Here is a 24,092-nt window from a genome sequence, read left to right on the forward strand (position 1 = left end):
GCCGGGAGGGTGTGGCCTGGGGAGGCCGCAGGCAAAGGAAGCAGGGGCCCCTTGGCTCGGAGTTCCACTGCAAAGGATTTACCGAGCTGGAAATCCGGCTGTCTGTACAACCACATTTTTAAAAGTTTGACCACTAAATCTAAAACCGGCACACTCCGCGAGCCTGGTCTGGCTTTCTGGCCGCTAGAAATGATTTCCTTGGTGCAGACTCTCTCTTTCTTCAACTTAAGGACTTTTTACCTTCTGAGTGCTGGATTCCTGTCAATTGGGTTTCAAGGAAAGGAAGTCTGCAAGGCTGGTGCTGAGGGAAGAGAGAGAGAGAGAGAGAGTGTGTGTGTGTGTGTGAGAGAGAGAGAGAGAGAGAGAGAGAGAAAGAGAGCGAGCGTGCGTTTGGGACAAGTGGGACAGGAGGAGGGGGCTGACCGTGGACCACACCCTCCCATCAGTGACTCCAGGCAGCTGCCCAGCTAGTGAACACACAAGCCATTTCTATGAAACATTTATTTCCTTTGAAACCTCCAGAAACATGCCAGAAAAATCTCAAGACCGGGATAGGGAAAAAAAAAAAAAAAAAGACAATAAAGAATAAAAAAGCCAAATGAAACAAATCAACATATGAAAAAAAACCCTGCTATCTTCAAGCCTTCAGAGAGAACGCCAACCTCAAATTAAATAGATTTCTTTTGCAGAGATCCTTAAAAAAATAACAGAAAACAAAACCAAAAACAAAATCATAATTTACACTTGTCAATGTACATGATTAGGTCCCCCAAATGATTTGAATGATCTGAAGATACGAGGAGAACTTAAAAAAAAGGGAGGGCAGCCTCCAGGTTAGGGTCTGAGGAAAGGGCCGTGGAGTGGTCCTGGAGAACCCTTCCCAAAAGGGGGGTGGGGAAGAGGGGCAGAGATATCACAGTAGTTGGCCAGGGCTGAAGACCAAGGGGGTCCCCCCTTGCGGCGCTCTCCTCTCACTGTGCAGGTGAGGGGCTGGAGATGGCAGATCTGAGGGCTTCTATGGGGCTGCCGCTGCTGCCGGGGTCAGAGGATGATCACAGGGAGACAAGAGTGCCCTTTCCTCTTGCCCCTGCTGGCCCACCCTGGCACCTCTCGGAGCACCTGTGTCCTGTGCGGTCCCCACAGCCCCCTTCCCTGAGGTTTTTGGCCCCAAAGAGAAAGTGGTGGGGTCTCTGGACCAGGGTTGGGCCACCTGGTGCTGGCTTCCAGCCCAGAGAATGCTGCCTGGAGAGGGGCCAACTCCCCCTGCCTGGGGCCTCCCCAAAGGGGAAAGCCCACCAGCCTGCTCCCCATGCCTGTGCCTGGATCTCTCGGGAGTCCTCCCACTGAGTCCCAGCCAGTAGGGGACACACCTTGATCCTCAGCTTGAGGTTGGGGGGAAATCCACAGACTGTGGCCATCCAGACTTGTTCTGGCGCAACTCCACATGAAAAAATAAATATATATATATATATATCTCTTTTTTGTTTTTAAAGGAAAAAAAAAGAATCTGTTTCCTGGGTGAACAGCATAGTACCGCTCTGGCGTGGCTGACTGGCAAGCTGCCCCTTATTGCCTTTAGAGAACCAGCGTCCCGTGGGGGTTCACACAGCAAAGCACTCCCCCGGGGAGCACAGTGAAGGTGTCCAGACGTCTGCCGCTCGCTCGCTTGTGAAGGGAAAACAAAACCAGAGAGGAGAGGAAGGCTGTTTTCTCTCCAGCACTGACCTCAGGGCTTCGTGGAGCCCCTCCTGGTGCCCACAAGAGGCCCGGGGCTGTGTGGTGGGAGTGGGTGTGAAGGGGAGGAGAGATGGGGCTTTGCGGCCTGGGGCCTGGGCAGGAGCTGGAAGGTGGAGGGGCCCAGGCGCTGTGGCCTCTGGCGGTCGAGGGGCTGATAGAAAAAAGACTGTAGAAACTGTCCCAAGTGTGCAAATAGTTTCCCCTCAGAGACGCTGACTCTGGATGCTGGGGCTTCCTCTCTCCATCCTGGGGTCCCAAGAAAAGAAATGAAACTCGAAGAAAGTGCTCCTGGCGGCTTTTTGGAAGAATACGGTTGGAAGGGGTTCTTGTCCGTGCTTTCTGGAGCGAGCGCACCCGGACTGAGAGTCCTGGCCGCTGTCCACACAGGCCCTCCTCTCTGGGGCCTAGGGGAAGCTCAGGCCAGCCTCACACTAATTTCTCATGCAGGGGGCTCGGCCCCACAAGCCCAAACTCTGTTGTATGCAGTGGAGAAACCTGGTTTGTGGACTCCTGGAGCTGTGGGGTTTGGAGACACATGCCAGCCTTCCCTTCCTCCCCTTCCTCCAGCTTCTGATGGCTTGGTCCCAGGAAGAGGCTAGATGGGCCCCCGGAAGCAGGGGTGGGCACGGTCCAGTGTCCAGGGACCAGAGCTGGGCAGTTCAGACAGTGGGCCTGAGACCGGTCACCTTGTGGGGCCAGAGGACCCCGAGAAGATGGCAGCGCACAGCCCCAGTGAGGCCTACTGCTGCCCAGGGTCTCCGTGTCCATGAGGAGGGCAGTGGGGCCCTGGTTGGGTCATCTCGGTCATGCCCGCAACTGGGGAGCGAGCTGAGGGAGATGGGAGAGTGGGAGCCCGCAGCTGGCCCGGCCTGGGAGCTGCCTCAGAGCTCCTTCTTCTCTCTGCAGAAGATCTCGGCGAACTTGCGCAGCTGCTCGCTGGCGGCCTGTGACTCCTCCTGCAGGCGCTGGTTGTTCTGTCGCAGGCTGGCCACCTCTGACTGCAGCACTGCCTTGTCCTGCTTCTCCTGTGGGGCGGGGCTGGTGTCAGCGGATGGGCAATGCTGGGCGCCAGGTTCAAATCCTGGCTCGGCAGCTAAGCGACCCTGGGCAAATCACCTCATCTCTCTGGACCATCCCCCTCAACTCTTAGGACACAGACCTCACTGTGATCATGATCACCTCAGTTTACCCTCATGGCCACCCACAGACTTGGGGACTACTGTTGGCCTCAGGTTCCTGGAAAAGGAGACCCAGCCTTGCACAGCAGGTGGGGAGCTGGGATGTGGACGGATGCAGGCTGCCTGTATGGGCTCCACTGGCCCTTCGGAGATGCCCTATCAGGTTCCATGACACCCCAAGGCAGCTGACTTGTCCCATGTCATGCAGTATTACATGTGGGGACTGGAATCCGGGCCCCTCAGATTCCTGCACTCAAGACTTGCACAGTATATTCTGCCCCCTTTTTGTCTTTTACCCAAAAGTCTATGAAGCACCAAGTAGAAGTCCTCTGCCCTTACTTCTTTCCTCCTTCTGCAGCCTGGAGGTAAGGACAAGGAACAGTCTGGAACAGTGCCATCTAGGTAACGCTCTGACCCACAGACTTTAAACTCAATTTTTTTCTAAGTATAATGATGTTCTAGACGAGAGTCCTGCACCTTGCCTGGTTTCTGCTTGAGTGACTAGACTTCTTTTGTATGTCAGTAAATATCCAGATAATCGGCTGCAGAATATTCCCCAGCATGGCATCTTGTCCTTTACATAACTGCATTCCTGGGGAGGGACGGCTGTACTGATGCCAAAGTTCTATTGCCAACAGGGCAGCAGCAAGCATCCCTGCTCACTGATCTCTGTCCCCATGCCTGAAATTCTGCTGGACACATTCCCTCAAGCAGAATTGAGGGATAGACAAGATACACAATTACATTTTTTTGTTTAAATAAATATTGTCCAACTGCCCTCCGAAAAGGTTGAGCCAATTTGTTCTTCCTCCAAGAATTTAGGAGAGTTCTCTCCCTGTGTTTACCAAACTTTGGTATTGTCACTTTCTACTCTTTGCTCTTGACTACATTCAAAGCTGGGTGGTCTCCCCAAGAGTGGGCAAGGTGGTGGGTAGTGGACAGGAGCGTCCGCTTTGCTGCCCGCCACCGCCGAGGGTGTGGGAAGCTGAACAGCCCAGCGCCGGGCTTGAGGGCTGGCTGCCTGGTGGCCTTACCTTCTGGAGGTCGGTGTGCAGCTGCTTCAGCATGACCTCCAGCTGGTACACCTTGCCTGTCAGGTCCAGGGGAGGCTCCTCGCTGTAAGGACAAGGCATGGGGTGAGACTCAAGGCCCCCCAAGGCCCCGGGGAGGGTTCCAGACCCACAGCTGGGAGGAACACGGAGGCCAGGACCCTCTGGTCCCTGAAGTTCTGGGGAGCCCTGTCCTTGCTGGGGTCCTGAGAGGGGCCTGGAGGAGGAGCTCTGAGGGGAGCTTGTAGCCAGCCCTCCTCTCTGCCACGCTACCCAGAGAGGGGCCACCTGTGGATGTGAATGGGGGTTGTGGCTGCCTGTGGAAGGCTGTGTGTGTGCCCCCAGGCACAGACCACGCGTGTATTTCCGGGAGAAATTCCTCCCGGTGTGAGCACCTCGCATGGCACAACATGAGGGGCCCACCCAGCAGACCGAGCACCAGCGGACCTGGGCCCTGCCTCTGCAGTGGGCAACAGGACAGGAGGGCCTGCCCTCGGGGACAACAATAAAGAACACCGACAACGCTGCCCTTCCAGAGAGCTTGTCCTGTGCTGGGCACAGTCTCAGTGTAACATAGCTCCTGGCCTAATGTGGTCTGGGAGGTCACCCCCAACCCCCACCACAGAGTGGGAAGCCCAGCCTGTGGCTCCTCCTCCATGCAGCTCCCCAGCCCTGGCCTGTGGGGCCCCTGAAGAGGAAAGGGGGCAGATCAATCCCTCTGGTGGGCTCCATGAGGCACAGTGGGGGGTGTCGGAGAAAGGGTGGGCTGCAGCAGACCAGAAAGGAGAGGGGAGTGGACTCAGCCCGCCTGCCTTCCTGCCACTTCTGCCCCCTCCCTGGTCCTGGATCCTGGGGGCCTGCAGCTGCAGGGGAGGTGGGAGGCAGGTGGGAAAGGGTAACCAGCTCAGGGGTGAAGGGAATGTGGGTGCTCGCCCAGAGGCCAAGGTCCTGCCACTCCCACACCCAGCCCGCTCCTCCCCCTGCAGCAGCACGGTCTGCAGCCGCCTCCTCCCTGTGATCATAGTTGGGCCACATTTCTGGTGCAGGCTGAGTTCTAAAGCCAGTGAAAGAGGGGTGCGAAGAAGAGCTTAAAAAAAAAAAGTCAGAAAAACCCAGAAGAGCTGAAATTTCTCTCGAAAACCCCTTCATTTTGTGCTGACATGCACAAAAGCCTGCATGGCGAGGGGTGCACATGAGTGTGAAGAGCACTGCTTAAGTCCACAGGCATGCAAACACGCCCTTTCCACCCGGTCTCCCTCTTTTTAATTGTTTTTCTAGCCAAGTGAGTGCAGTCAGATATGTGGCACTAAACGTGAGAGGACAGACAGTGAGACATCGGTAGGTCTCTTCCTCCCTCCCCAGGAAGCCTCGGGAGGGCAGGGCTAGGGCTTCAGTCCCTGCTGGGTCCACAGAGAGCCCTGGGGAGAGGTGCCCATCTGCATAGTTCAGGAATTCTGTGTGTAGAGAAGACCTGGGAGCAGACAGAGGGGAGAAGAAAGCCAGGGAGGAAGGGGCCAGGGTGGGGTGCAGGGCGGGGCACTGCTCAGACTTTCATGACTTAGAAGTAAACTGATGGTATTGACTACAGTGTAGTCTCCATCCATGGGCCCGGTCAGCACTGTGTCCCGGTCTTGGATTACTCCCCAGTCTGTCAGGGGAGAAGAGCAGATGCCCCTTACCCCGCCAACTAATGCCAGAGAAGGAGGTGCGAAAGGGGGCAGCAGCTGCCTCTCACCCGCATGCTGGGCAGGGATCTGGGTTGTAGGGACCCAGGTTGCCAGCCTCCACGTGTTCCCAGGGAAACCTCACCTCATGGTAGGGGTGGTCCTGGGGGTGGGGGGCCCCCTCTCCAGGCTCAGGTGGCTGTGGACAGGACTGTGTGCAGGTGGGACCTCCGGGCTCAGAGCTGGGTCATTGAGGGAGAAAAGTGAGACGGCTCTTTGCACTGCCCAGGAGAGAGAGGGAAAAGAGGTCAGCAAGGCTCCTTGTTCCTCTGCCCCCAGTACCCCCGCCCCACTGACTAACCACCTTCCCCCATCACACACACCTCCCAGCCAAACCACTCTGACGTTCCCAATCGTTTCTGTTCGATCACAGAGGCATTTAGGATGGGTTCCTACCCCAAAACCCAATCAAGTGATTCCAAAAAAAAATCCCATCCTGACTCTGAGCAAGCTTTTATTTATTTTTTATTTATTTTTTTAAAAGATTTTATTTATTTACTTGACAGAGATCATAGGTAGGCAGAGAGGCAGGCAGAGAGAGGAGGAAGCAGGCTCCCTGCTGAGCAGAGAGGGGCTCGATCCCAGGACTCTGGGATCATGATCTGAGCGAAGGCAGAGGCTTAACCCACTGAGCCACCCAGGCACCCCTCTGAGCAAGCTTTTAGACCCAATGACCGGTTCAGACCAAATGCAAGGGATAGGAAACAAGTTAAACAACAGTGTAAGAGTAACCACCCAAACCTGGCGTGAACGACCTGGTTCCACCAACAAGTAAACGGCATGAAAAAAGCAGAGTTGAGGCTGGGCGATGAGTCGTCGGGGAGGTGTTTGCACTGTGATTTTGAGAAGGTTTGTGAAGTTTCAAAAGCGAAAAGAGAAGGAAGACAGGGGATACCATGCATACTGAAGAGAGAAAAGAAATCCCCTGGTTGTTGAAGCTGATTCCGGGGTCCCATCATAGACTTGCCTTGGGGCCAGGGCCTGGGCACCTGCATTTTTAAACAGGGACTGGGAGGTGATCTTTCTGTGAGGGTAGGAACTGGTGGCAGCCAGACCCTCCCCAGAGAGCCGCTGGCTCAGTGAGCCAGGGACAGTGGAGTGCGTGGGCACAGAAAACCAGGGGCTGGGTCCCTGCATGCCCCTTGGGCAGAGGTGCCACCAGGAGCTCAGTGGCACAAGCTGGACACTGGCAAAGGCAGGCCCCCGATTCAAGTTCTGACATTTTAAAAAAGTTTTTATTTTATTTTTTTAAAAGATTTTAAAATTTATTTGAGAGAGACTGAGAGAGCAAGAAAACACGAGTGGAGGGAGAGGGAGAGAGAGAAGCAGGCTCACCGCTGAGCAGGGAACCCGATGCGGGGCTCTGGGACCATGACCTGAGCCAAAGGCAGATGCTTAACCCACTGAGGCACCCAGGCGGCCCAGATGTTGATGTGTCTTACTACCACCAATGGTGACCTTGCTCCCTTGGCTAGGGTGCTGTCCACCAGCTTTCTTCACTGTGAGGTTACAACTGTTCCTTTCCAACAGTCACTTTCTTAGGAGCAAGACCCTGAGGCCAGCCCACTCCCAACAGCGAGGGGAATAAAGCCTCCCCTCCTGGAGGGCTGAGTATGAAAGCACTTGGGGACTGCACAGTCATTCATAAATATTTGGGGTAGATGCTTTGAGGCTATACAAACACCCTGCTTCTGCATAAAAAGTCTCCCCACTAATTTTAGCAATCATCACTCATTAGTGTGCTATTTTAACGATGCCTTTCTGTCTTCCTCATTTCTTCTCAATTAACTAGGATCCTCTTACAAGGACGAGCTGTCATATAGCTGTCTGTTTAGTTACCTGCTTACGTGAGTGTGGGCTCGTGGACATTTACCCTAGTCTTTGGGTCAGAATCCAGTACTGCTCGTATTTATTATGTGGTTCAACTGCTCTGACTTTGGCCATTGGGAAGCTCTTCAGAATGGCTCCTGTGTTCCCCCCCACCACACCCTTGCTAAAGCATTTCCTTACTTCCTAGCCCCATAAGATGGGATCCCCTTTACTTTTTTTTTTTTTTTCTGGAAGATTCTGAAGCAAACCCCAGATATCTCTGTAGTTCACCCATAGAAGCTTCCCTAGGCCACAGCTACCATGCCACAGATAGACCTGCCAAAGTGGATAGTTCCTTTAGTCTTTTCCATTTGTTTGAGTCCCACAGGATAATGCGCACACATGGTCCCCAACCAAGCTCACAGGTTGCTGAAACCACCTGAGTCCATTCTGAGGCCGGCCTCCCTCCTGCCAGCCCTCTTTCCTGCTCCGCAGGGAAGTAGCTGCCACTGTGGCATCAGTGTTTCCTTCCAGGCTTTTTGGCTACAGTGTCCCACATCACCCATTACCTAACCTTCCGTGTGACTGCTGGGGTTCATTTAATTTCACAGAGGAGGGGGAGAAAGCTCCCTGGGGGACCCTGATGCACCAACTGGCTCCCCCAGCTTTCTCCCAGGTGGTGCTGGCTCCTCAGGCAAGGTGGGGGGAGTGGCTGTGGGGAAGAAGGCTTGGGCCACCCCAGCCCCTCCTAGAAGCCCACAGCTGGGGCTCAGTGTCTGGACAGATAATAGGACAGCGGCTGGCAGCATCTGGGTCTTCAGGGAGCGCCCAGAGCCTCCCCGATGCTTCCCACAGACCAGTGGTCTTAGCCCCAGGAGGCCTGGATACTCGTGGGGAGAGAGGAGGTAGCCCCACCACCTGGCATCCCTTCTGGGATCCACCCCCACAATCCTCATGCACCTCCATCAGATAAAGAGTCAGCGGCTCAGGGAACCCAGGGAGTAAGAACCCCCCTGAGGACCCTGGGGAGACCTGGCCAACTGATAAAGGCCCTCAGATTCTCTTCCTGGATCCGGCACCTGGGGTTGGAAACCCAAACGTCCTTAGGGACGTGCATAAGTGTTTGTTCGTAAGTGCGGTCAGTCTGTGCAAACCCATCAATGCTCATGACCACCCTACGGTAGGAGCATCACCTTGACTTGAGCAAACTAAGGCAGCAGAGGCCAATCACTTGTCACCCGGCTCATCAGTGGCGAAGCCAGGGCTCTGCTTTCCCTTTTAACCACACCTGACCCTTCCTCTCTCAGGAGACTAAGGATGCTTTCACTCGTCACATCCTGTGCTGGCCCCACTCCTTCCCCGCCCTCCCCAAGTCCTGGACCTAAGTGACATTCAGCCTGACACTGCCTGTGACTTGTAAGGGGACGTGAAGTCCTTGGGGCCGGCAGCATCGAGTCTGTGGCACCAACAAACGAATGGGTAAAAAAAATGAACGAGCTCCCTTTTGCCCCCCAAGTCACCCCCGCTTTCCCACTGTGACTGCTCAGGTCATGGGTAAGAGGCAAGGTCTGCCCACACCCTCGCCAGGCTGGACGCACACAGGGTGATGGCCGACTGGGTCACACTTAGAGGAAAGGCCTCCCTGCACCAAGACTCCTCAGACGTGTGGGGATAAAGGGCACGTGTGCGGTCTGTCTGGCAGCACGGGGCCCTGCACCCTTCCCCTGCTCACCCACAGGGTCACCCAACTCTGTCTCTGCAGCTCTGAGGTGAAAAACTGCAGCTCGGGGAGTTACGACCTGGGTTCATTTCAATGAGGAGAGCGCCGAGCACATGTACCCCAGTGTAAGGGCATCTGAGTTTCTTGTTCTGCAACTGATCTGCTTCCTCTGCCCATCTTTCTGGAGGGCCGTTCAGGCCTGGGTTCGATTCCTCATCCTGTGTGCCCTTGGCCAGTTCGGGGACTCTCTACTCCGAGCCTCGGTTTCCTCATTTGTGAACGGAATCCTCACATATCCCAGAGACCAGAGCTTAGAAAGTGATTCTGGAAGGCGGCAGAATGCTGGCTCTGTGGAGATATTCTGTAATGTCACTGTGGCCGTATCACCTCCTCCTACAAGTGCTGCGGAGCAACCCTCTCCTCCACCATGGAGGAGGGACAAAAGGGTCTGAAGGGTCAAGTTCACCTGCGATATGGGGCCCCTGCTGGCAGCCACTCCCCAGCTGGGGGTTCTGAGCCTAACGTGGGGGTAGAGCAGAGGCCTGGCCTGGTGTTCTCAGACCGCTCTCTCTCCCAACCTGCCTTCACCCTGTGACCAGGAGAGGCTGCAGAAGAGGATAGGAGCAACCAAAGGAGCAGACACAGAAGGACACTTCCTCCAGGCCACCTGCTAGAAGTGGACTGGCCCAAACATGGAAATAGGAAGGGTCTGGTTTAAGGGATCCTGCTCTGAGCTAGACCCATGCTGGGGACCCAGCAGTGACCAAGATGGCCCTGGGTCCTGCCCTCCCTGTCCAGTGGAGAAGACAGACCCACCACCAGGCAGCAGTGGCCCTGAGGGGTCAGGGCTGGGGGAGCCCAGAGCAGGTGTCAAATCCGTATTAGGAGATATCAGGAAGGGCTTCCTGAAGGAAGGACAGCAAAACTATCGTCTAAAAGATGAAAAAATGACCCAGAAGACTAAGTTCATGTTGGTCAGGAATCACCACAGGTCCCATTTTACAGATGAGGAACTAATGCTTATAAAGATAAAGGTGCTTGCCCAAGGTCACAGGGGAAGGAAGGGGCAGAGTACTAGCGATCCCTCATTACCTGTTCTCCCTTTTTCCATAAGAACAAATCTCAATGTTTCTCAGCATATGGCCTCATGTCTCAGCCTGCTCTGGAGCTACTAGGCGTGGCTTTCTGCAACGCTCTGGCCCATGGGAAGTAAGCATAGGGGAGGGTCAGGCTTGGGGATGTGTTCGCTCTCCTGCTGCTCAGAGTTGGACACGGTGGCCTGCGCTCCAGCATCCATCTCGGACCATGAGGGCAAGGCCCCCGGAAATGGCAGAGCAGAGGGCACAAGGAGCCTGCCCCCCGTATAAGGAAGCATTTATGGAAGTGCCCCCCAGCCCCAGCCACCCACCCCAGGAATTTTCACTTGCATCAAACAGGTTTAAATCATTGTTATCTTGGGTTTTCCGCCACTTGCAGCCAAAAGTAAACCTAAATACAGTTTGGAGGATGACAAGTTTGCCCTGTGATGTGGTATCAGGTACCCTGTCGAGGGCCTGTTCTGTGCCTGATGTGTTTCACACTTGGTGGTGTTTCATGTGACCCTCACTGTGGCCCCAGGCACGTTCCTATGTTCCGTAGGTCAGACAGACAAGTACGCTTGCCCAGGACTGCTCAGTGAGCAAGAGACAGGGCAGGATGTGAACCTGCTCCCCCTAACTCTGGATCCTGCATGTACCCCACTTCCAAGCCCCAGGGCCCCCCACTGATCCTTCTCGGACAGGGCAGCAGGGGAGGGATCGGGCCAGGCCGGGGGGAAGGTGCTTACCTTCGTAGGCCTTGGCCGCGTTCACCAGGCTGGACCACTCGAGGCCAGCAGCTGTGTCAGGCAGGGGCATCATCCCAGGGTCGAGGCGCCGCAGTGGCCGGTCCCGCCCGTCGGCCAGTGAGAGCTCTGAGGCAGAGATGGTGGCTGGGTAGGAAGAAGGGACATGGGAGGATGACAATGTGAAGGACACAGAGACATTTACCCATTCTCTTTCACCTTCTGTGTAGCTCTATAATGCTGTATCAGTGTATAATAGTGCACACGATTGAGTAAATATATTACCCTCATTAGAAGCTGCCAAATACCAGCAGGTAAGGGGGTGGGAGTGTCAGGTGTTTATGCGGGTGGGGACGGGCTGAGAGGGACACAGCAGTGGGAGGTGAAGTCAGAGGTGACAGGGCTGGACCGTGTGGGACCTCGTAGGTCAGGAGGATTTTGTCCTTCACTCTGTGTGGGACGGAGCCACAGGCTGGCTCTGGGCGCGGTGTGGGGGTGGGGGGTGGAGGGGGAAACACACGGACACATGACCAGATGCAGGTGCTCACAAGCTCCCCAGCTGCCGGTGGAGAGCAGGGAAGCGGCAAGGCACTGCCCAGGACAGTCCTGTGTGTGAGGGGGGGTGGGGAGGGGGGAACAAATGGCAGGTCCAGGAATGATTCTGTACGTGCAACCCAACGTACTTCCAGAAGCGGGGAGGTGAGCGTGGGCCAGAGAGAAGGGTGCACAGTGACTTCAGGATCCTGAAGCTGGCCCTGAGCTGGGGAGGTGAAGGGTGGGCCCCAAGTTTGTTTCTGGAGGAGGCAGTACCATCCCGCAGACACAAGTCCGGGTCATCAGTGTGTGGTGTCTGGTGGTGGTAGGGTCACTGCGTGGAGACCTGCTTGGTCCCTGTATGGAAGGTGGGGCAGATAAAGAGGCCCCCGAAGTCTCTGGGTGTTGGGAGTGACGGTGGCAGCAGCTGCGTTTGCTGCAGCCATCGGCTGAGTCCCATGTGTTGGGCAGAGGCCCCAGGCTTCAGCTTGCTGATGCTTCACAGCTGCCAAAGGGGAGGGGACAGAGGACAGCAGGAGCGCAGGTAGGTCAGGAGGTGACTCAGGTGGGGAAGGCCCAACCATGCTGGGCATGCTACGGGGACCATCTCACAGCCTCAACTCCAAGTAGCCGGGACGGAGGTGCTGTTGCGGAGGGGGAACCGAGCCTCAGAGTGAGATGCCTGGCTCGTGTTCACACTTGCTGGCAGGGGCACCTGGCTTTGAACTGTGCAGTCTGATGCTGCCGCTGCTTGAAGCCCAACCCTGCCAGGCTTTGGGGGTTCAGTAAGTCCCTGTTAATGCTCGGTCCTAACCCTAGTTGCCATTCCCAAGATGCAGGTGTGACTTGCGGTAGGGTTAAAATGCTTGCTTCAGATGCAAGAATATGACAAGATACCAGATAACCAGGACTGTCCAGGGCTTACTGCACATATCAGGGATTGCACTACGCACGTGCCTCCTGCGTATGAAGGCGTCTGCGTCTTGGTTTAGCACGGTGAGGGGTAGGTATGTCTTGAGCTGAGATGGGGGTGGAGCGGGAGCAGGCTCAGAGGCGGCTCCACCTCCATGATACCGGACACGGGCCTCAGCCAGAATCCCTAGGCAGACACATCTCTGAAGTGGAGATCTGTCTGCATTGGAGGACGCTGTGCAGGTGCTATTACAGACTGGCCCCTCGAAAGGCCAGGCAGCACCCTGCCCTCATGCCAGGGACCTGCAATGAAGTCACGATCCCTTGCACCATGTCGGGTAGAGACGAACAAACAGTCCATGGCCATCTGGGTTGGGTTTTGCTGCTCGATGAGCCTGGCCCAGACTTCTGCATCGTCTCTCAGTTTTGGAGCCTTTGGGGTAGTGAATAGGGATGGGGGTGGGGGCAAAGGCAGGGCCCACCCCCAGTCGGTGCGCAGACTTTGACGGGGCCTGTGTGCACTGTGCCCCCTTCGTGGGGGATACTAGGTAAACAGTCGCTGGGTGAATAAAAGGACGGATGAGTCACACCCTTACACCTCCTTCCTCCAAGAGCTGGCAGACTTGGGGGGAATCAGGTAAGTAAATAAACATTTATGGAACCATCTGCTTGGTGTTGGAACAGGGAGCTGGGGGAGCAGCGAAGGGGAAGCCCGACTCTCAGGGTCCTCCTGTCTACAGCTGCAGGGGCTGACCACCCCCCTCTCAGCCTCAGATGACTCTCATCTCTGGGGAGTCTGGCTAGGTGGCCCCCAGGAAACCCCCCGATGCTCGGCTAACAACTCCCTTTTCTGTAGGTGACACCACCAGTACCCCCCGAAGCTCCCGTGCACCCCAGCTCCCCACCTAGGCTGACAAGGTCTAGTGCAGACCATCCCCCACTTCCCAACGCTGGCGAAGCCCCCCACCCGCCGGCCCCAGTGCAGCTGGGCTCACATTTCTTCTCCGGGAAGCCGTTGCCCGTGGCAGGGATGGTGCTAGGGCTGCCGCCGCCAGGCGGGTGGGGGTGCTGGTGCTGGCGGCGGGCAGGCAGCGTGCTGGAGGGGAAGGCGCAGGTGCTGGTGAAGAGCACATCGCTGGGCAGGCCCGGCTCCAGGCCGGCAGGGCTGGCAAAGCTTGGCTCCCGCCGCCCGCTGCACAGGCTCTCATCGGACAAGGTCCGCTGCAGGCTCTTCTGTGGTGACTGTTGGTGAGATAGGGACAGTCACACGGCATGGTTCTGGCCTGCCTCCCGGTCCCTGTCCTCACAGGCGCCACCATGTCCCGGACACCCAGGCATTTTACCCAACCAGCATCTCTCTCTCTTTCTGCTCAAAGCACCTCAAGTTTCCACTGGGGATGCCTCTCCCCGCTCCAGGGGTTAGGGAAGGCGGGGTGACCTAAGCTGGACTAAGTCCCAGTCACTGGCAGGGGCCACTGGGGACAGGTCGGTCCCATAAGAGCGCAGCCAAGCTGGAGCAGGCCGGGACAAGAAGGAAGAGAAGCACAGTGTTGAGGGACTATGGGAGCCTGATGGTTCCCCTACTTTTGGGGAACAAGAGACTGAATTTCCCCCCTGGGAACCCCTCCCCCACTCTTGGTCCACGCAGTTTGGGTGGCTGGAAGTTGCTTCCACCCTGGGATCCGGGACAGGGACACGAGAGCCAATAAGAGCATCACTTTCCAGTCACGTGAGCTACCCCAGCAACGGAAGGAATCCCCCAAGTGCCTGGGATTTGGGCCCCTGGGATCTGGTCTCTGACCCCCATGACGACCTGACTCCAGGCTATGAAGCCACAGGCAGTGCTGTCCTCCTCCCTTGCCCTCCCATGACCACCTGCCCCCGCCCGATTCTGTGTGCGAGCACGCACGCGGCGGGGAGCGTACGTACCCCCGCATCTCTCTCCTGCTCGGGTGCCAGGTTGTCCATGATGATGAGTTTCTTCAGGTCGTCCTCAATGGTGGATTTGTAGTTCTTCCGCGGGGAGCGGAGGTCTCGGAGGGATGCCCTCAACCGTGGCTGTCCGAAGACATTTTTCGTATTAGTGTCCACCTGCCTGGAGCGAGAGGATCGGAGTCAGAGGGGTTTCAGGGAGGCTCGTGCTGCTTCTCAAAGCAGTCTTGACCCAAGAAGGCCGACTGCTCCCTGGGGAAGGGGCCGCAGCCTTCTCCTCTTCACCAGCTGGGAGTGAGCCAGAAGAGGGTTCACATTTATTCTGTCCACTCACTCATCCCACAAGATTTCCTGGGAGCCTGCCTGTTCCAGGCGGGGGACACACAGCAGGGAAGACGGAGCTGACCTCCAGTTACTGAGACCCACGAGGAACAGATGAACAGGAAGACAGATCCCATAAAGTGAGGCAGAAAGAGGAGTTCTGAAGAAAGATAAAGCCAGGTAAATGGGGAGGGATCAGCGGGGATGGAGTGTGGCTCTTCTGAGGGGGTGAGAATGGAGGGAGCCCACAGGGTGGAAGAGCACTGCACTTGGAGGGAAGCAGGGGCTGGGCTGGGAGGGGGTCACGCCTGGTGAATGAGGGGAGGAACAGGCCTGTGGGTTGGTGGTGAGTGAGGACAGGGAGGGGATGACTGGTGCAAGGCAAGGTCTGGGGGTCGGGGTGAGCCACGAGAAGATGTGGGACTGCCTCCGGGAAGGCAGCCTCTGAGATTCTGAGCTGGTGAGTGAGGTCCTGACTTGTGTTGTATAAGTATCGCTCTGGTGGCCGGACAGAATAGTGACCCTTATGGAAGTAGGGCCAAGCATGTGGGGAGAGAGACTGTGAGAAAGTTCTTGCAGTTGTTCAGGTGGGACGAGGGTGGCCCAGACCAAGCCTTCCAACCGCAGGAGAGGGATGGGGTCTCAGGAGATTGCCCAGAGGGACAGTCTCCTGGGGGTCAGGGTCCCACAGGCGAATGCAGGGCCACGGACAGCAGACCTCTGGCCGAGTGCTCCAGGGTCTCTTGTCCGATGTCCGTAACTTGGGTTTCCTCCTCTGTTATGTGGGGAAAGAGGGTTCATGAATCTTGGGGTGGCCAGGAGGATCCATGGATGAGGCACCTGAACCCCAGCCAGGGCCCTGGAGCCCCCTCACTGTCACCACCCCTGGGGCTCCCATTCCAGAAGCTGGTCTGTGAGCCTGGGGCACTCGGATCACTATTTTCTTCAGCACCCAAAGGCAACCCCATAAGGCCTTCCAGAATATTCTGCCATCTAAAAGTCACTGAGGCACAGCCTAGGGTTAAATGCAGGAGCCACGGAGGTGAACAGTTGCTGCTGTGGGACCGCAGACAGGTGGCCCCATCTCTCGGACCCTCTGGAGAACGTGCTGACCTTGCAGCCCTGTGGGACTGCTGCTAATGGCCCGGCTGGCACCTGACAGTGAACACTTGGGAGAGGGGGTTGCTCTTGTAGCTGCTGACCCGAGACTGGCCCCAGGCCGCACACCCCTCAGCTGGCCCTCTCCTGGGACCTCCCCTGAGGCCTCCTTCTCCTTTCCGGCTCAGGCCTTACTTCCCTGGTGAAGACTGGGTCCCAGACCTCAAGTGTCCCAGGAGAGAAATAATGAGAGCTGACAGCCCTCATTGTGTACCAGACCCTGTCCACTGACTCGAGGGCTCCGTGTTTGTGAACTTGTTCAATTCTATCTGCACACCAGCCGTGATCAATCACGATCACCCGCTTTACAGGCAGGAGACTGAGGTGCAAGGAGACTAAATAATTGTACAGGAGGCGTCCAAGGTCACACAGCCTGTGCGAGTGGAGGAGCTGGGATTCCAACCGAGGTTACCAGGCTACAGAGCCCACAGGTATCACCGCTTAACTTGACCGCCGTCTGTATCACAGACGTGGCACAAAAATGGGCGTGCCTGGGTGGCTCATTCGGTTAAGTTTCTGACTCCTGACTTCGGCTCAGATCACGACCTCCAGGTCGTGGGATCGAGCCCTGTGTTGGACTTCACAGTGCAGAGTCAAGCTTGAGGATTCTCTCTCCCTCTCCCTCTACCCCCAGCTCCCCAATAATAAAGAAAATCTTAAAAAAAAAAAAAGACATATACTGTGTGGGGAGCATAACTGCATTTGGTTTAGTAATACTCTTTTAAATGCAGAGAAAAAGTTCTGGGGGAAAGTATGAACAATGGTACATGACCCCTGGGAGGCCAGGAGTCTTTCTAGGAGGTGGAAAAATGGGGCTGTCCCTTCTCATGTGATACCCATCTGAACTGTCTCAATTTATTTTACCACACACATAATCACTTGCCAGAACAATAGTCATTTTAAAAACTGGTTTTTTAAAAAAAGGTGACCCCTGAAATTTATCATTTTGTAACTCAAGAATGAAAGAGTCTTTGGACCCAGGAAGAAAGAGGATGTCTAGGGCTCCTGAGCGTTTTGAAGTTTGCATTTTTCTCATTTTCTCAGCTGCCACCTTGGGGTTTTAACAAAAGAAGGAAGAGAGGGTGGCAAGTTTCTCCCCATCAGGTCGTATTCCTCCCTAAATTAGAATTCCAGGTCTAGGGTAATTCTGGTTCCATCCCAGTGTTCTCTGAAGTGTGTTCTCTGGGTGAAATGAAAAGCTTTAGAGCCCAAAGAGAGAAATATGCAGAGAAGCAGAGAACGAGCATACACCCCAACGAGTACGTGGTTCCTCCTCTGGGAGCTGGAAGGGGGCTCAGCCCTCCTCCTTCCAAAGGGATTTCATAGTTTCCCAGAATCCCCTGCGGGGGGATCTGGTGGAGCATGTGACTCAGTATAGGGCATGTCCCGTGTTGTGCCCACCTCCCCTGGAGAGGGAGCAGGCTGGGACTTCAGCCTGTCTATGGCAAGAAAGGGACACTGTTTATGAGGATGGCATTCTGGGAGGGGCTTCAAATGTGCACACTCTCGGCCCTCGGGGCTCTACTGCTGGGGTGTGTCCTTCAGAAAGGCCAGTGTGAACCTATGCATGCCAAGTATACGGGGACCCTCAATGGGGTGCTGTCCATCAAGCAAACACAGACCTGGCCCGCAGGGGAAGGGTGGGGCCCCATGGAATCAGGGCATCTAGCTATTAAAGAGAAGTGGAGCGGAGGCACGTGACACAGACAGAGGTTCTCCCAGATCCGTCAGAGGAATAAAGAAGTGGTATGTACAGCGTGAAAGCTTTTTTAGCAAACAAAGCTTACACATAGCTTAGCTTGATATATTAAAATTTACCAAACTCTCGGTTCCCAAAGATGGGTATTTGGGGGATTCATTTTCTAAAAATGTGCCTCATCACAACCCATGAAATCCTTGATAATCTGCCCCATCCTGCCTCTGCCCTCGTCTCTCCTCCCACACAGGCCTCCCAATGTTCCTTTAGCATGCCAGGCATGGTCCTGCCCCAGGGCCTTTGCACTGGCTATTCTAACTGCCTTGAGAGTTGCCCTCCCCAGCATTCCCCATGAATGGCAGCTTCTCATCTATTCAGCTTATCTCAAATGTTGCCTCCTCAGCAGAGGCCTCTCCTACCCACTCAACATTCTGGTGTCCCCTCCCGGCCCAGGCGTGCTTGATCACACACTCCTGTGTGCTGCTTCACTGTGTTCAACTCCTGGAGGTTTGTCCCAGGTGCTAGTGTGTTTGTGGTCCCACTCCCACTTCATCTGTAGCCTTCTGTTCTATGTTGGGAGAGGGGCCTTACATACTGCAGGCCCTCAGAAATAGCTGCTCAACGCCAATCACAGGGAGCCAACCTTCCTTCCTCCCGGCTAACCAACCAACCCACTTCCCTACCTACCTACCTCCTTCCTTTCAAACTTCCTTTTTTTTTTTTTTTTTTTTAAGATTTTATTCATTTATTTGATGCAGAGAGAGACAGATCACAAGTAGGTGGAGAGGCAGGCAGAGAGAGAGGGGGAAGCAGGCTCCCCACTGAGCAGAGAGCCCGATGCGGGGCTCGATCCCAGGACCCTGAGATCATGACCAGAGCCAAAGGCAGAGGCTTAACCCACTAAGCCACCCAGGCACCCTTCTCTCTCCTTTTTTAAAAAACAAACAAACAGGGGCGCCTGGGTGGCTCAGTGGGTTAAGCCGCTGCCTTCGGTTCAGGTCATGATCTCAGGGTCCTGGGATCAAGCCCCACATCGGGCTTTCTGCTCAGCAGGTAGCCTGCTTCCCTTCCTCTCTCTCTGCCCGCCTCTCTGCCTACTTGTGATCTCTCACTGTCAAATAAATAAATAAAATATTAAAAAAAAAATAAAAACAAACAAACAAACCCCCAAAAAACACTTGTTTAAGTAATCTCTACACCCCATGTGGGACTTAAACTCACAACCCTGAGATCAAGAGTCTCCTGTTCCTCTGACTGAGCCAGCCAGGCATCTCTCTCCCTTTCTTTTACAAGAAGCTTCAATGACTTTTATAAAAGAAAAAAAGTACAGAAATATTTAAAAAGTTAAGCCAAAAGAACACAGGTATTTCTTCCCTGCTCTGTTTAATTTGTTTTCATGTGCTAACGTTGCCAGCTCCTAGGACCTCTAGCACTCTGACGGGGCATTCGGGATTCTCTGGCAGGAAGGCTGGCTCGCCAGGAGACATCCTGCCCCAACCCTCAAGCCCGCACACATCTCCGCCACCGCAGGCCTCACTCCTCCCTTGGGGCACCATGGGCTGGTCTACAGGAGAAGAGTCTGCTGGAATTCAGTTTGGAGCATCAAATTGATTATTATTGCCACTTCTTTCTCTTTTTAAACTCTCTCTTGCTCTCTTTCTTCTGGAAAAATTTCCTGATGTAGTTTCCAAATGGCAAATTCTAAGCAATCATTTAAAACAGCATTAACTCCAGATTAACAAAACCAGCCAGACTGGGCTTGTACATTCTGATCTGTTTCCTTTTTCCCCTAGATCTCATGTCCCCATGATTGTGAAAACTTGATGACCCCTGAGGACAAACTAGACTGCTCACTGACGGTTCGAAAGGATGAGATCACCTTCTCTGTGCTAATACAGAATCGCCCCGGAAATACAAAGAAGAAAGAGCAAGTGGAAAAGGCAGATGTGTAGAGACGGGGAGCCATGCTGGCCAACGGAAGGGGCGTGAGGGAGGAAGAACATGGGGTCCCACCGGCCTGTCATGGTTGGAACACTTTGGGATAGACGCAGAAGAAACGAAGGCCATGGTTGCATCTGGGGAGGGGGGGCCGGCTGGCTGGGGGCCAGGGAAGGGAGAGAGGCTGGGCCTGTGCCATGTACCCCTGGTACTAGCTTGGTTTTCATCCTGGGCACGGTTTACCTTTTACAATACAAATGAAGAGAATACCCGGAAGGATGTGCCTTCTCTCTGGGTTCTGCCTGACAGCACCAGACATCATCTCTGATTTGCCTGCGTTGCCTGAACTTGGACTTGGCCATGTTGTGGAATTACACCACTGACAGTAGAAAACAAAGGCAGACAACTCACAAAGGCGGCTCTCTGCGGTAAGGTCCCAGACAACAGCGACTCCTTTTTCCTATGACAGGGGGGCCAGAGGTGGACGGTGACCAATAGCTCTGACTTGGCTGGGCCTGTTCCCAGCTGACTCTGAGCTGTGGCCTCCAATTGGGGTGGCTCCCTCGGGGCCAAGTTAATTAAGCTAATTAGCACCACTGTCGGCCTGTCTGGGCCAGGGGCTGTGCCAACGTGGCTGGCGAGGATGCATAGCAGGGGGGATGCTGCCTTGCTATGGGGTGGGGATGTTGGGGAGAGGCCTTCCCCGATTCCTTCTGCAGCTGCATGGAGCTGGACCTAAATCTGAGGAAGGAAGGAGCCAGAATGCCAGGTGTCAACCATAAGACGCCTGTGCCTGTCAGTCCCGCCAACAGTGACTGGTACTTCCCTATGACTCATTGAAATCCTCCCGTCACTTCTGGGACATAGGTGCTCCTGTCTTCCCCTCTTGAGGCTGGGAAACTGAGGCATGGTGAGCGGAGAGAACTCAGAATCCACACATGCCAGATGCTCAGAGCCACCCCAAGATTCAACCCTAATGAAAGAGGGGCTGGCTGCGTGTGGTTTCTGGTAGCCGGGGCTCCCGGGGACGTGGGGCTGGTGTGTCGTGTGCGGCTGCACTGCTTCCTCGTGGTGGCTGGGAGAGGCTGGTTCTACCATCATCTCACCCCACAGGTGAGGGCTGGCAATGCTGAGAGGTTCTGACACACGGTGCCGGGAGAGCTGGGATGTGAACCCAGGTGGTATAAGTCAGGGACCACTCTGCCGTGCAGATGTAGTAACAGCAGTGACAAAGCTCACGTCCCCAGTGCTCAGTCACTCCTGGGCCCCAGGCGGCCTTCACACATGTGATTTCACTTCACCCCTGCAGTGGCACTGGATAAAAGTAGGCTTCTCAGGGTGGCCCAAGGGCCACCAGCCCACAGGGGCTTCTCCAGCCCTGCAGTCTGGGCCAGACTAGCCTGTTGAGAAGGTGGTGCCCAGGAGGGCTGAGGGCTGCCGGCTCCACCTCCCAGCCTGCCAGGCTCCAGCCAGGCCCCTCCCGTCAGAAGGGAAACCTGTGGGCCCCGTCACACCCTCACCTGCTGAGCCACGTGCAGCTCCAGCACAGTGCTGGGGGCTCAAATGGAGGAACTCACCAAGCCTCAGAACCCTGGAGCTAGGGAAGACTGGCATCCCAGGTTACAGAGCAGGAAGCTGAGGGGCTACGCCTAAGGTGGGGGTAAGCATCCTGACCCTCATGCTGTTCTGCCCTTTTAATGGCTCGGAGAAGGCAAGCCAACGAATTACTGAGCCCAGGGACAAAGTGGCCAAAATGGGACCGTGTGGCAGAGGTGCTGGCCTGTCCCTCCCCTGGTGTTGACCAAGGCCTGCAGGAGAAGGGCCGGATCTGGGAGACAGAGCACAGATTCTCTGTCCTTCACCTGGATTATTCTGTCGTTTGGTCAGCTAGTGCATGTGCCCAAATACAGAGAAGACTGTCCCCTGCATGAAATCGTCCTGAGGAAAGAGGAGTCACGGCCCTGGGTAGGAGTCCTCCTTGGGTCTTTCATATGACGAGATGCTCTGTTAGTTACCTCACTGGCTATGAATCCGAGCTCCGCCACTTCTGGCTGCAGACCTGGCTATGTACTTCTAACTGTGTCTTGGTCTCCTCATCTGGAAATGGGGGTAAGAACAAGATCCCTCTAGTGGGGTCGCCAGAGGATCAAGGGGCCAGGTCTGTCCAGCCCCAGTTCAGCAGCGTGGCGGAAAGGGAGCACCTCTGTGCTGGATGAGGCCATTTGCATTTCTCTGCAGGGTGTGTTAGAGGTCCCTGACTGAAATCAACCGCAAGGGAAGCAAAGGAAGTAGACAGATTTTGGAATTACTCCTGGTGGGGCAGGGGATAAGCTCGTAACATGTGGTGAGCTTATGGGGACAAATCACAAAACCAACAAGCATAGTATTCGCAATTATTAACTGGGCAAGTGATGTAACCATTCTGGACTTCAGTAGTTCTTATCTGGAAAATGGGAAGCAAAGTACTTGCATCTCCTTGTTCTACAGGGAGAATTAAATGAGTCAATGTAGGTGAAGGGCTTATGACAGTACTTGGTAAAGTAGGTACTCACATACGTAGGTAAATAAGTTATGCAAACGAGTCCCTGTGCCTTGGGATAAAATGTCAGTGACAGCTTCATACACGGGGGTAAAAAAAGTACGTTTAACCTCAAATAATTTAGTTTGAAGATGATGTTTTCTGGAAAACTAGGTTAGGTGACTCAGACAGATCTTTAACAATGAAAAAGACACTATCTCCAAAATGCTCAGAGAGTGTCTGAATAAGACAGCTTTATGAAATGGAAGTATGTGGACAAAAGCGGTTCTAAATTAACATATTATCTTCCACATGTGATTTTAAAAATGTATCTATATGAAACGCCTGGCTGGCTCAGTCAGAGGAGGTGTGATTCTTGATCTTGGGGCTGTGAGCTCGATCCCCACATTGGGAGCAGAGATTACTTAAAAATACAATCTTTAAAAAAAAAATGTACCTATAACTAAATTATCATTATAAGAAGCCATGAAAATACTTTATGTGCTGTCCCAAATATTTCATATATTTATATATTGATATATTTTATATATTTAGTTTACAAACATACAAACATACACATCTAAGGGTGCCTGGATGGCTCAGGCAGTTAAATGTCTGCCTTTGGCTCAGGTCATGATCCCAGGATCCTGGCACTGAGCCTCACGTCTGGGCTCCCTGCTCAGCAAGGAGTTTGCTTCTCATTCTCTCCCCCTGCTCATGATCTCTCTCTCTCCAATAAATAAAATCTTTAAAACATACAAACATAAACATCTATAAAGAGATATAAATTCATATATTTTGGGGCACCTGGGTGGCTCAGTGGGTTAAGCCTCTGCCTTTAGCTCAGGTCATGATGGGATCAAGCCCTGCAATGGGCTCTCTGCTCGGCAGGGAGCCTGCCTCTACCTCTCTCTGTGCCTCTCTCTGCCTCTCTGCCTACTTGTGATTTCTGTCAAATAAATAAATAAAATCTTAAAAAAAATTCATATCTTTCAATAGTTACCCTGAATGTAAATGGATAAATGTCCCAATCAAAAGACACAGGGTATCAGATTGGAGAAAAACACAAGACCCATCAATATGCTGTCTGCAAGAGACTCACTTTAGACCCAAAGACACCTCCAGACTTAAAGTAAAATGGTAGAAAACTATTTACCATGCTAATAGGCATCAAAAGAAAGCTGGGGTAGTAATCCTTATATCAGAAAAATTGGATTTTAAACCAAAGACTGTAATAAGAGATGAGGAAGGACACTATATCATACTTACAGGGTCTGTCCAACAAGAAGATCTAACAATTGTTACCTAACAATATTTATGCTCCTAACATGGGAGCAGTCAATTATACAAGAAAATTAATGACAAAATCAAAGAAAAACATCGACAATAATACAATAACAGTAGGGGACTTTAACACCCCCTTCACTGAAATGGACAGATCATCTAAGAAGATGTCAACAAGGAAACAAAGACTTTAAATGACACAGTACACCAGATGGATTTCACAGATATATTCAGAACACTTCATCCCAAAGCAACAGAATACACATTCTTCTCTATTGCACATGGAACAGTCCCAGAACAGATCACAACCTGGGTCACAAATCAGGTCTCACCTGGTACCAAAAGACTGGGATCATTCCCTGCATATTTTCAAACCACAATGCTTTGAAACTCAAACTCAATCACAAGAGGAAAGTAGGAAGGCACTCAAATACATGGAGGCTAAAGAGCATCCTACTAAAGAATGAATGGGTCAACCAGTAAATTAAAGAAGAGTTGAAAAAATTCATGAAAATGAAAACATAATTGTTCAAAATCTTTGGGACACAGCAAAGGTGGCCCTAAGAGGAAAGTATTATAGCAATACAAACCTTTCTCAAGAAACAAAAAAGGTCTCAAGTACACAACCTAAACCTACACCTAAAGGAGCTAGAGGAAGAACAGCAAATAAAGCCTACAGCCAGCAGCAGAAGAGAAATAACAAAGATCAGAGCAGAAATCAAGGAAATAAAAACTAAAAGAACAGTAGAACAGATAAAAA

At 53.7% G+C, this 24,092-nt stretch overlaps 1 protein-coding gene across 4 annotated transcripts in view; it reads right to left on the bottom strand.

Annotated features, from left to right (window-relative positions):
• Nucleotides 1-663: 663 nt before the first annotated feature.
• SIPA1L3 (signal induced proliferation associated 1 like 3) overlaps nt 664-24,092 on the bottom strand; it is a 233,800-nt gene continuing 210,371 nt past the window's right edge. For all 4 annotated transcript variants that reach the window (XM_059382994.1, XM_059382995.1, XM_059382998.1 and 1 more), the window contains 6 exons: nt 14,415-14,580; nt 13,481-13,727; nt 11,043-11,186; nt 5,774-5,909; nt 3,950-4,031; nt 664-2,762 (listed from right to left, as the gene is read on the bottom strand). In XM_059382994.1, coding sequence (XP_059238977.1) covers nt 2,619-2,762; nt 3,950-4,031; nt 5,774-5,909; nt 11,043-11,186; nt 13,481-13,727; nt 14,415-14,580 — 919 coding nt within the window. In that variant the 3' untranslated portion in view covers nt 664-2,618. The remainder of the gene's footprint in view (nt 2,763-3,949; nt 4,032-5,773; nt 5,910-11,042; nt 11,187-13,480; nt 13,728-14,414; nt 14,581-24,092) is intronic.

Source organism: Mustela nigripes, chromosome 17 (genome assembly GCF_022355385.1).
Source record: "Mustela nigripes isolate SB6536 chromosome 17, MUSNIG.SB6536, whole genome shotgun sequence".
In the NCBI taxonomy this organism is placed as follows: domain Eukaryota; kingdom Metazoa; phylum Chordata; class Mammalia; order Carnivora; family Mustelidae; genus Mustela; species Mustela nigripes.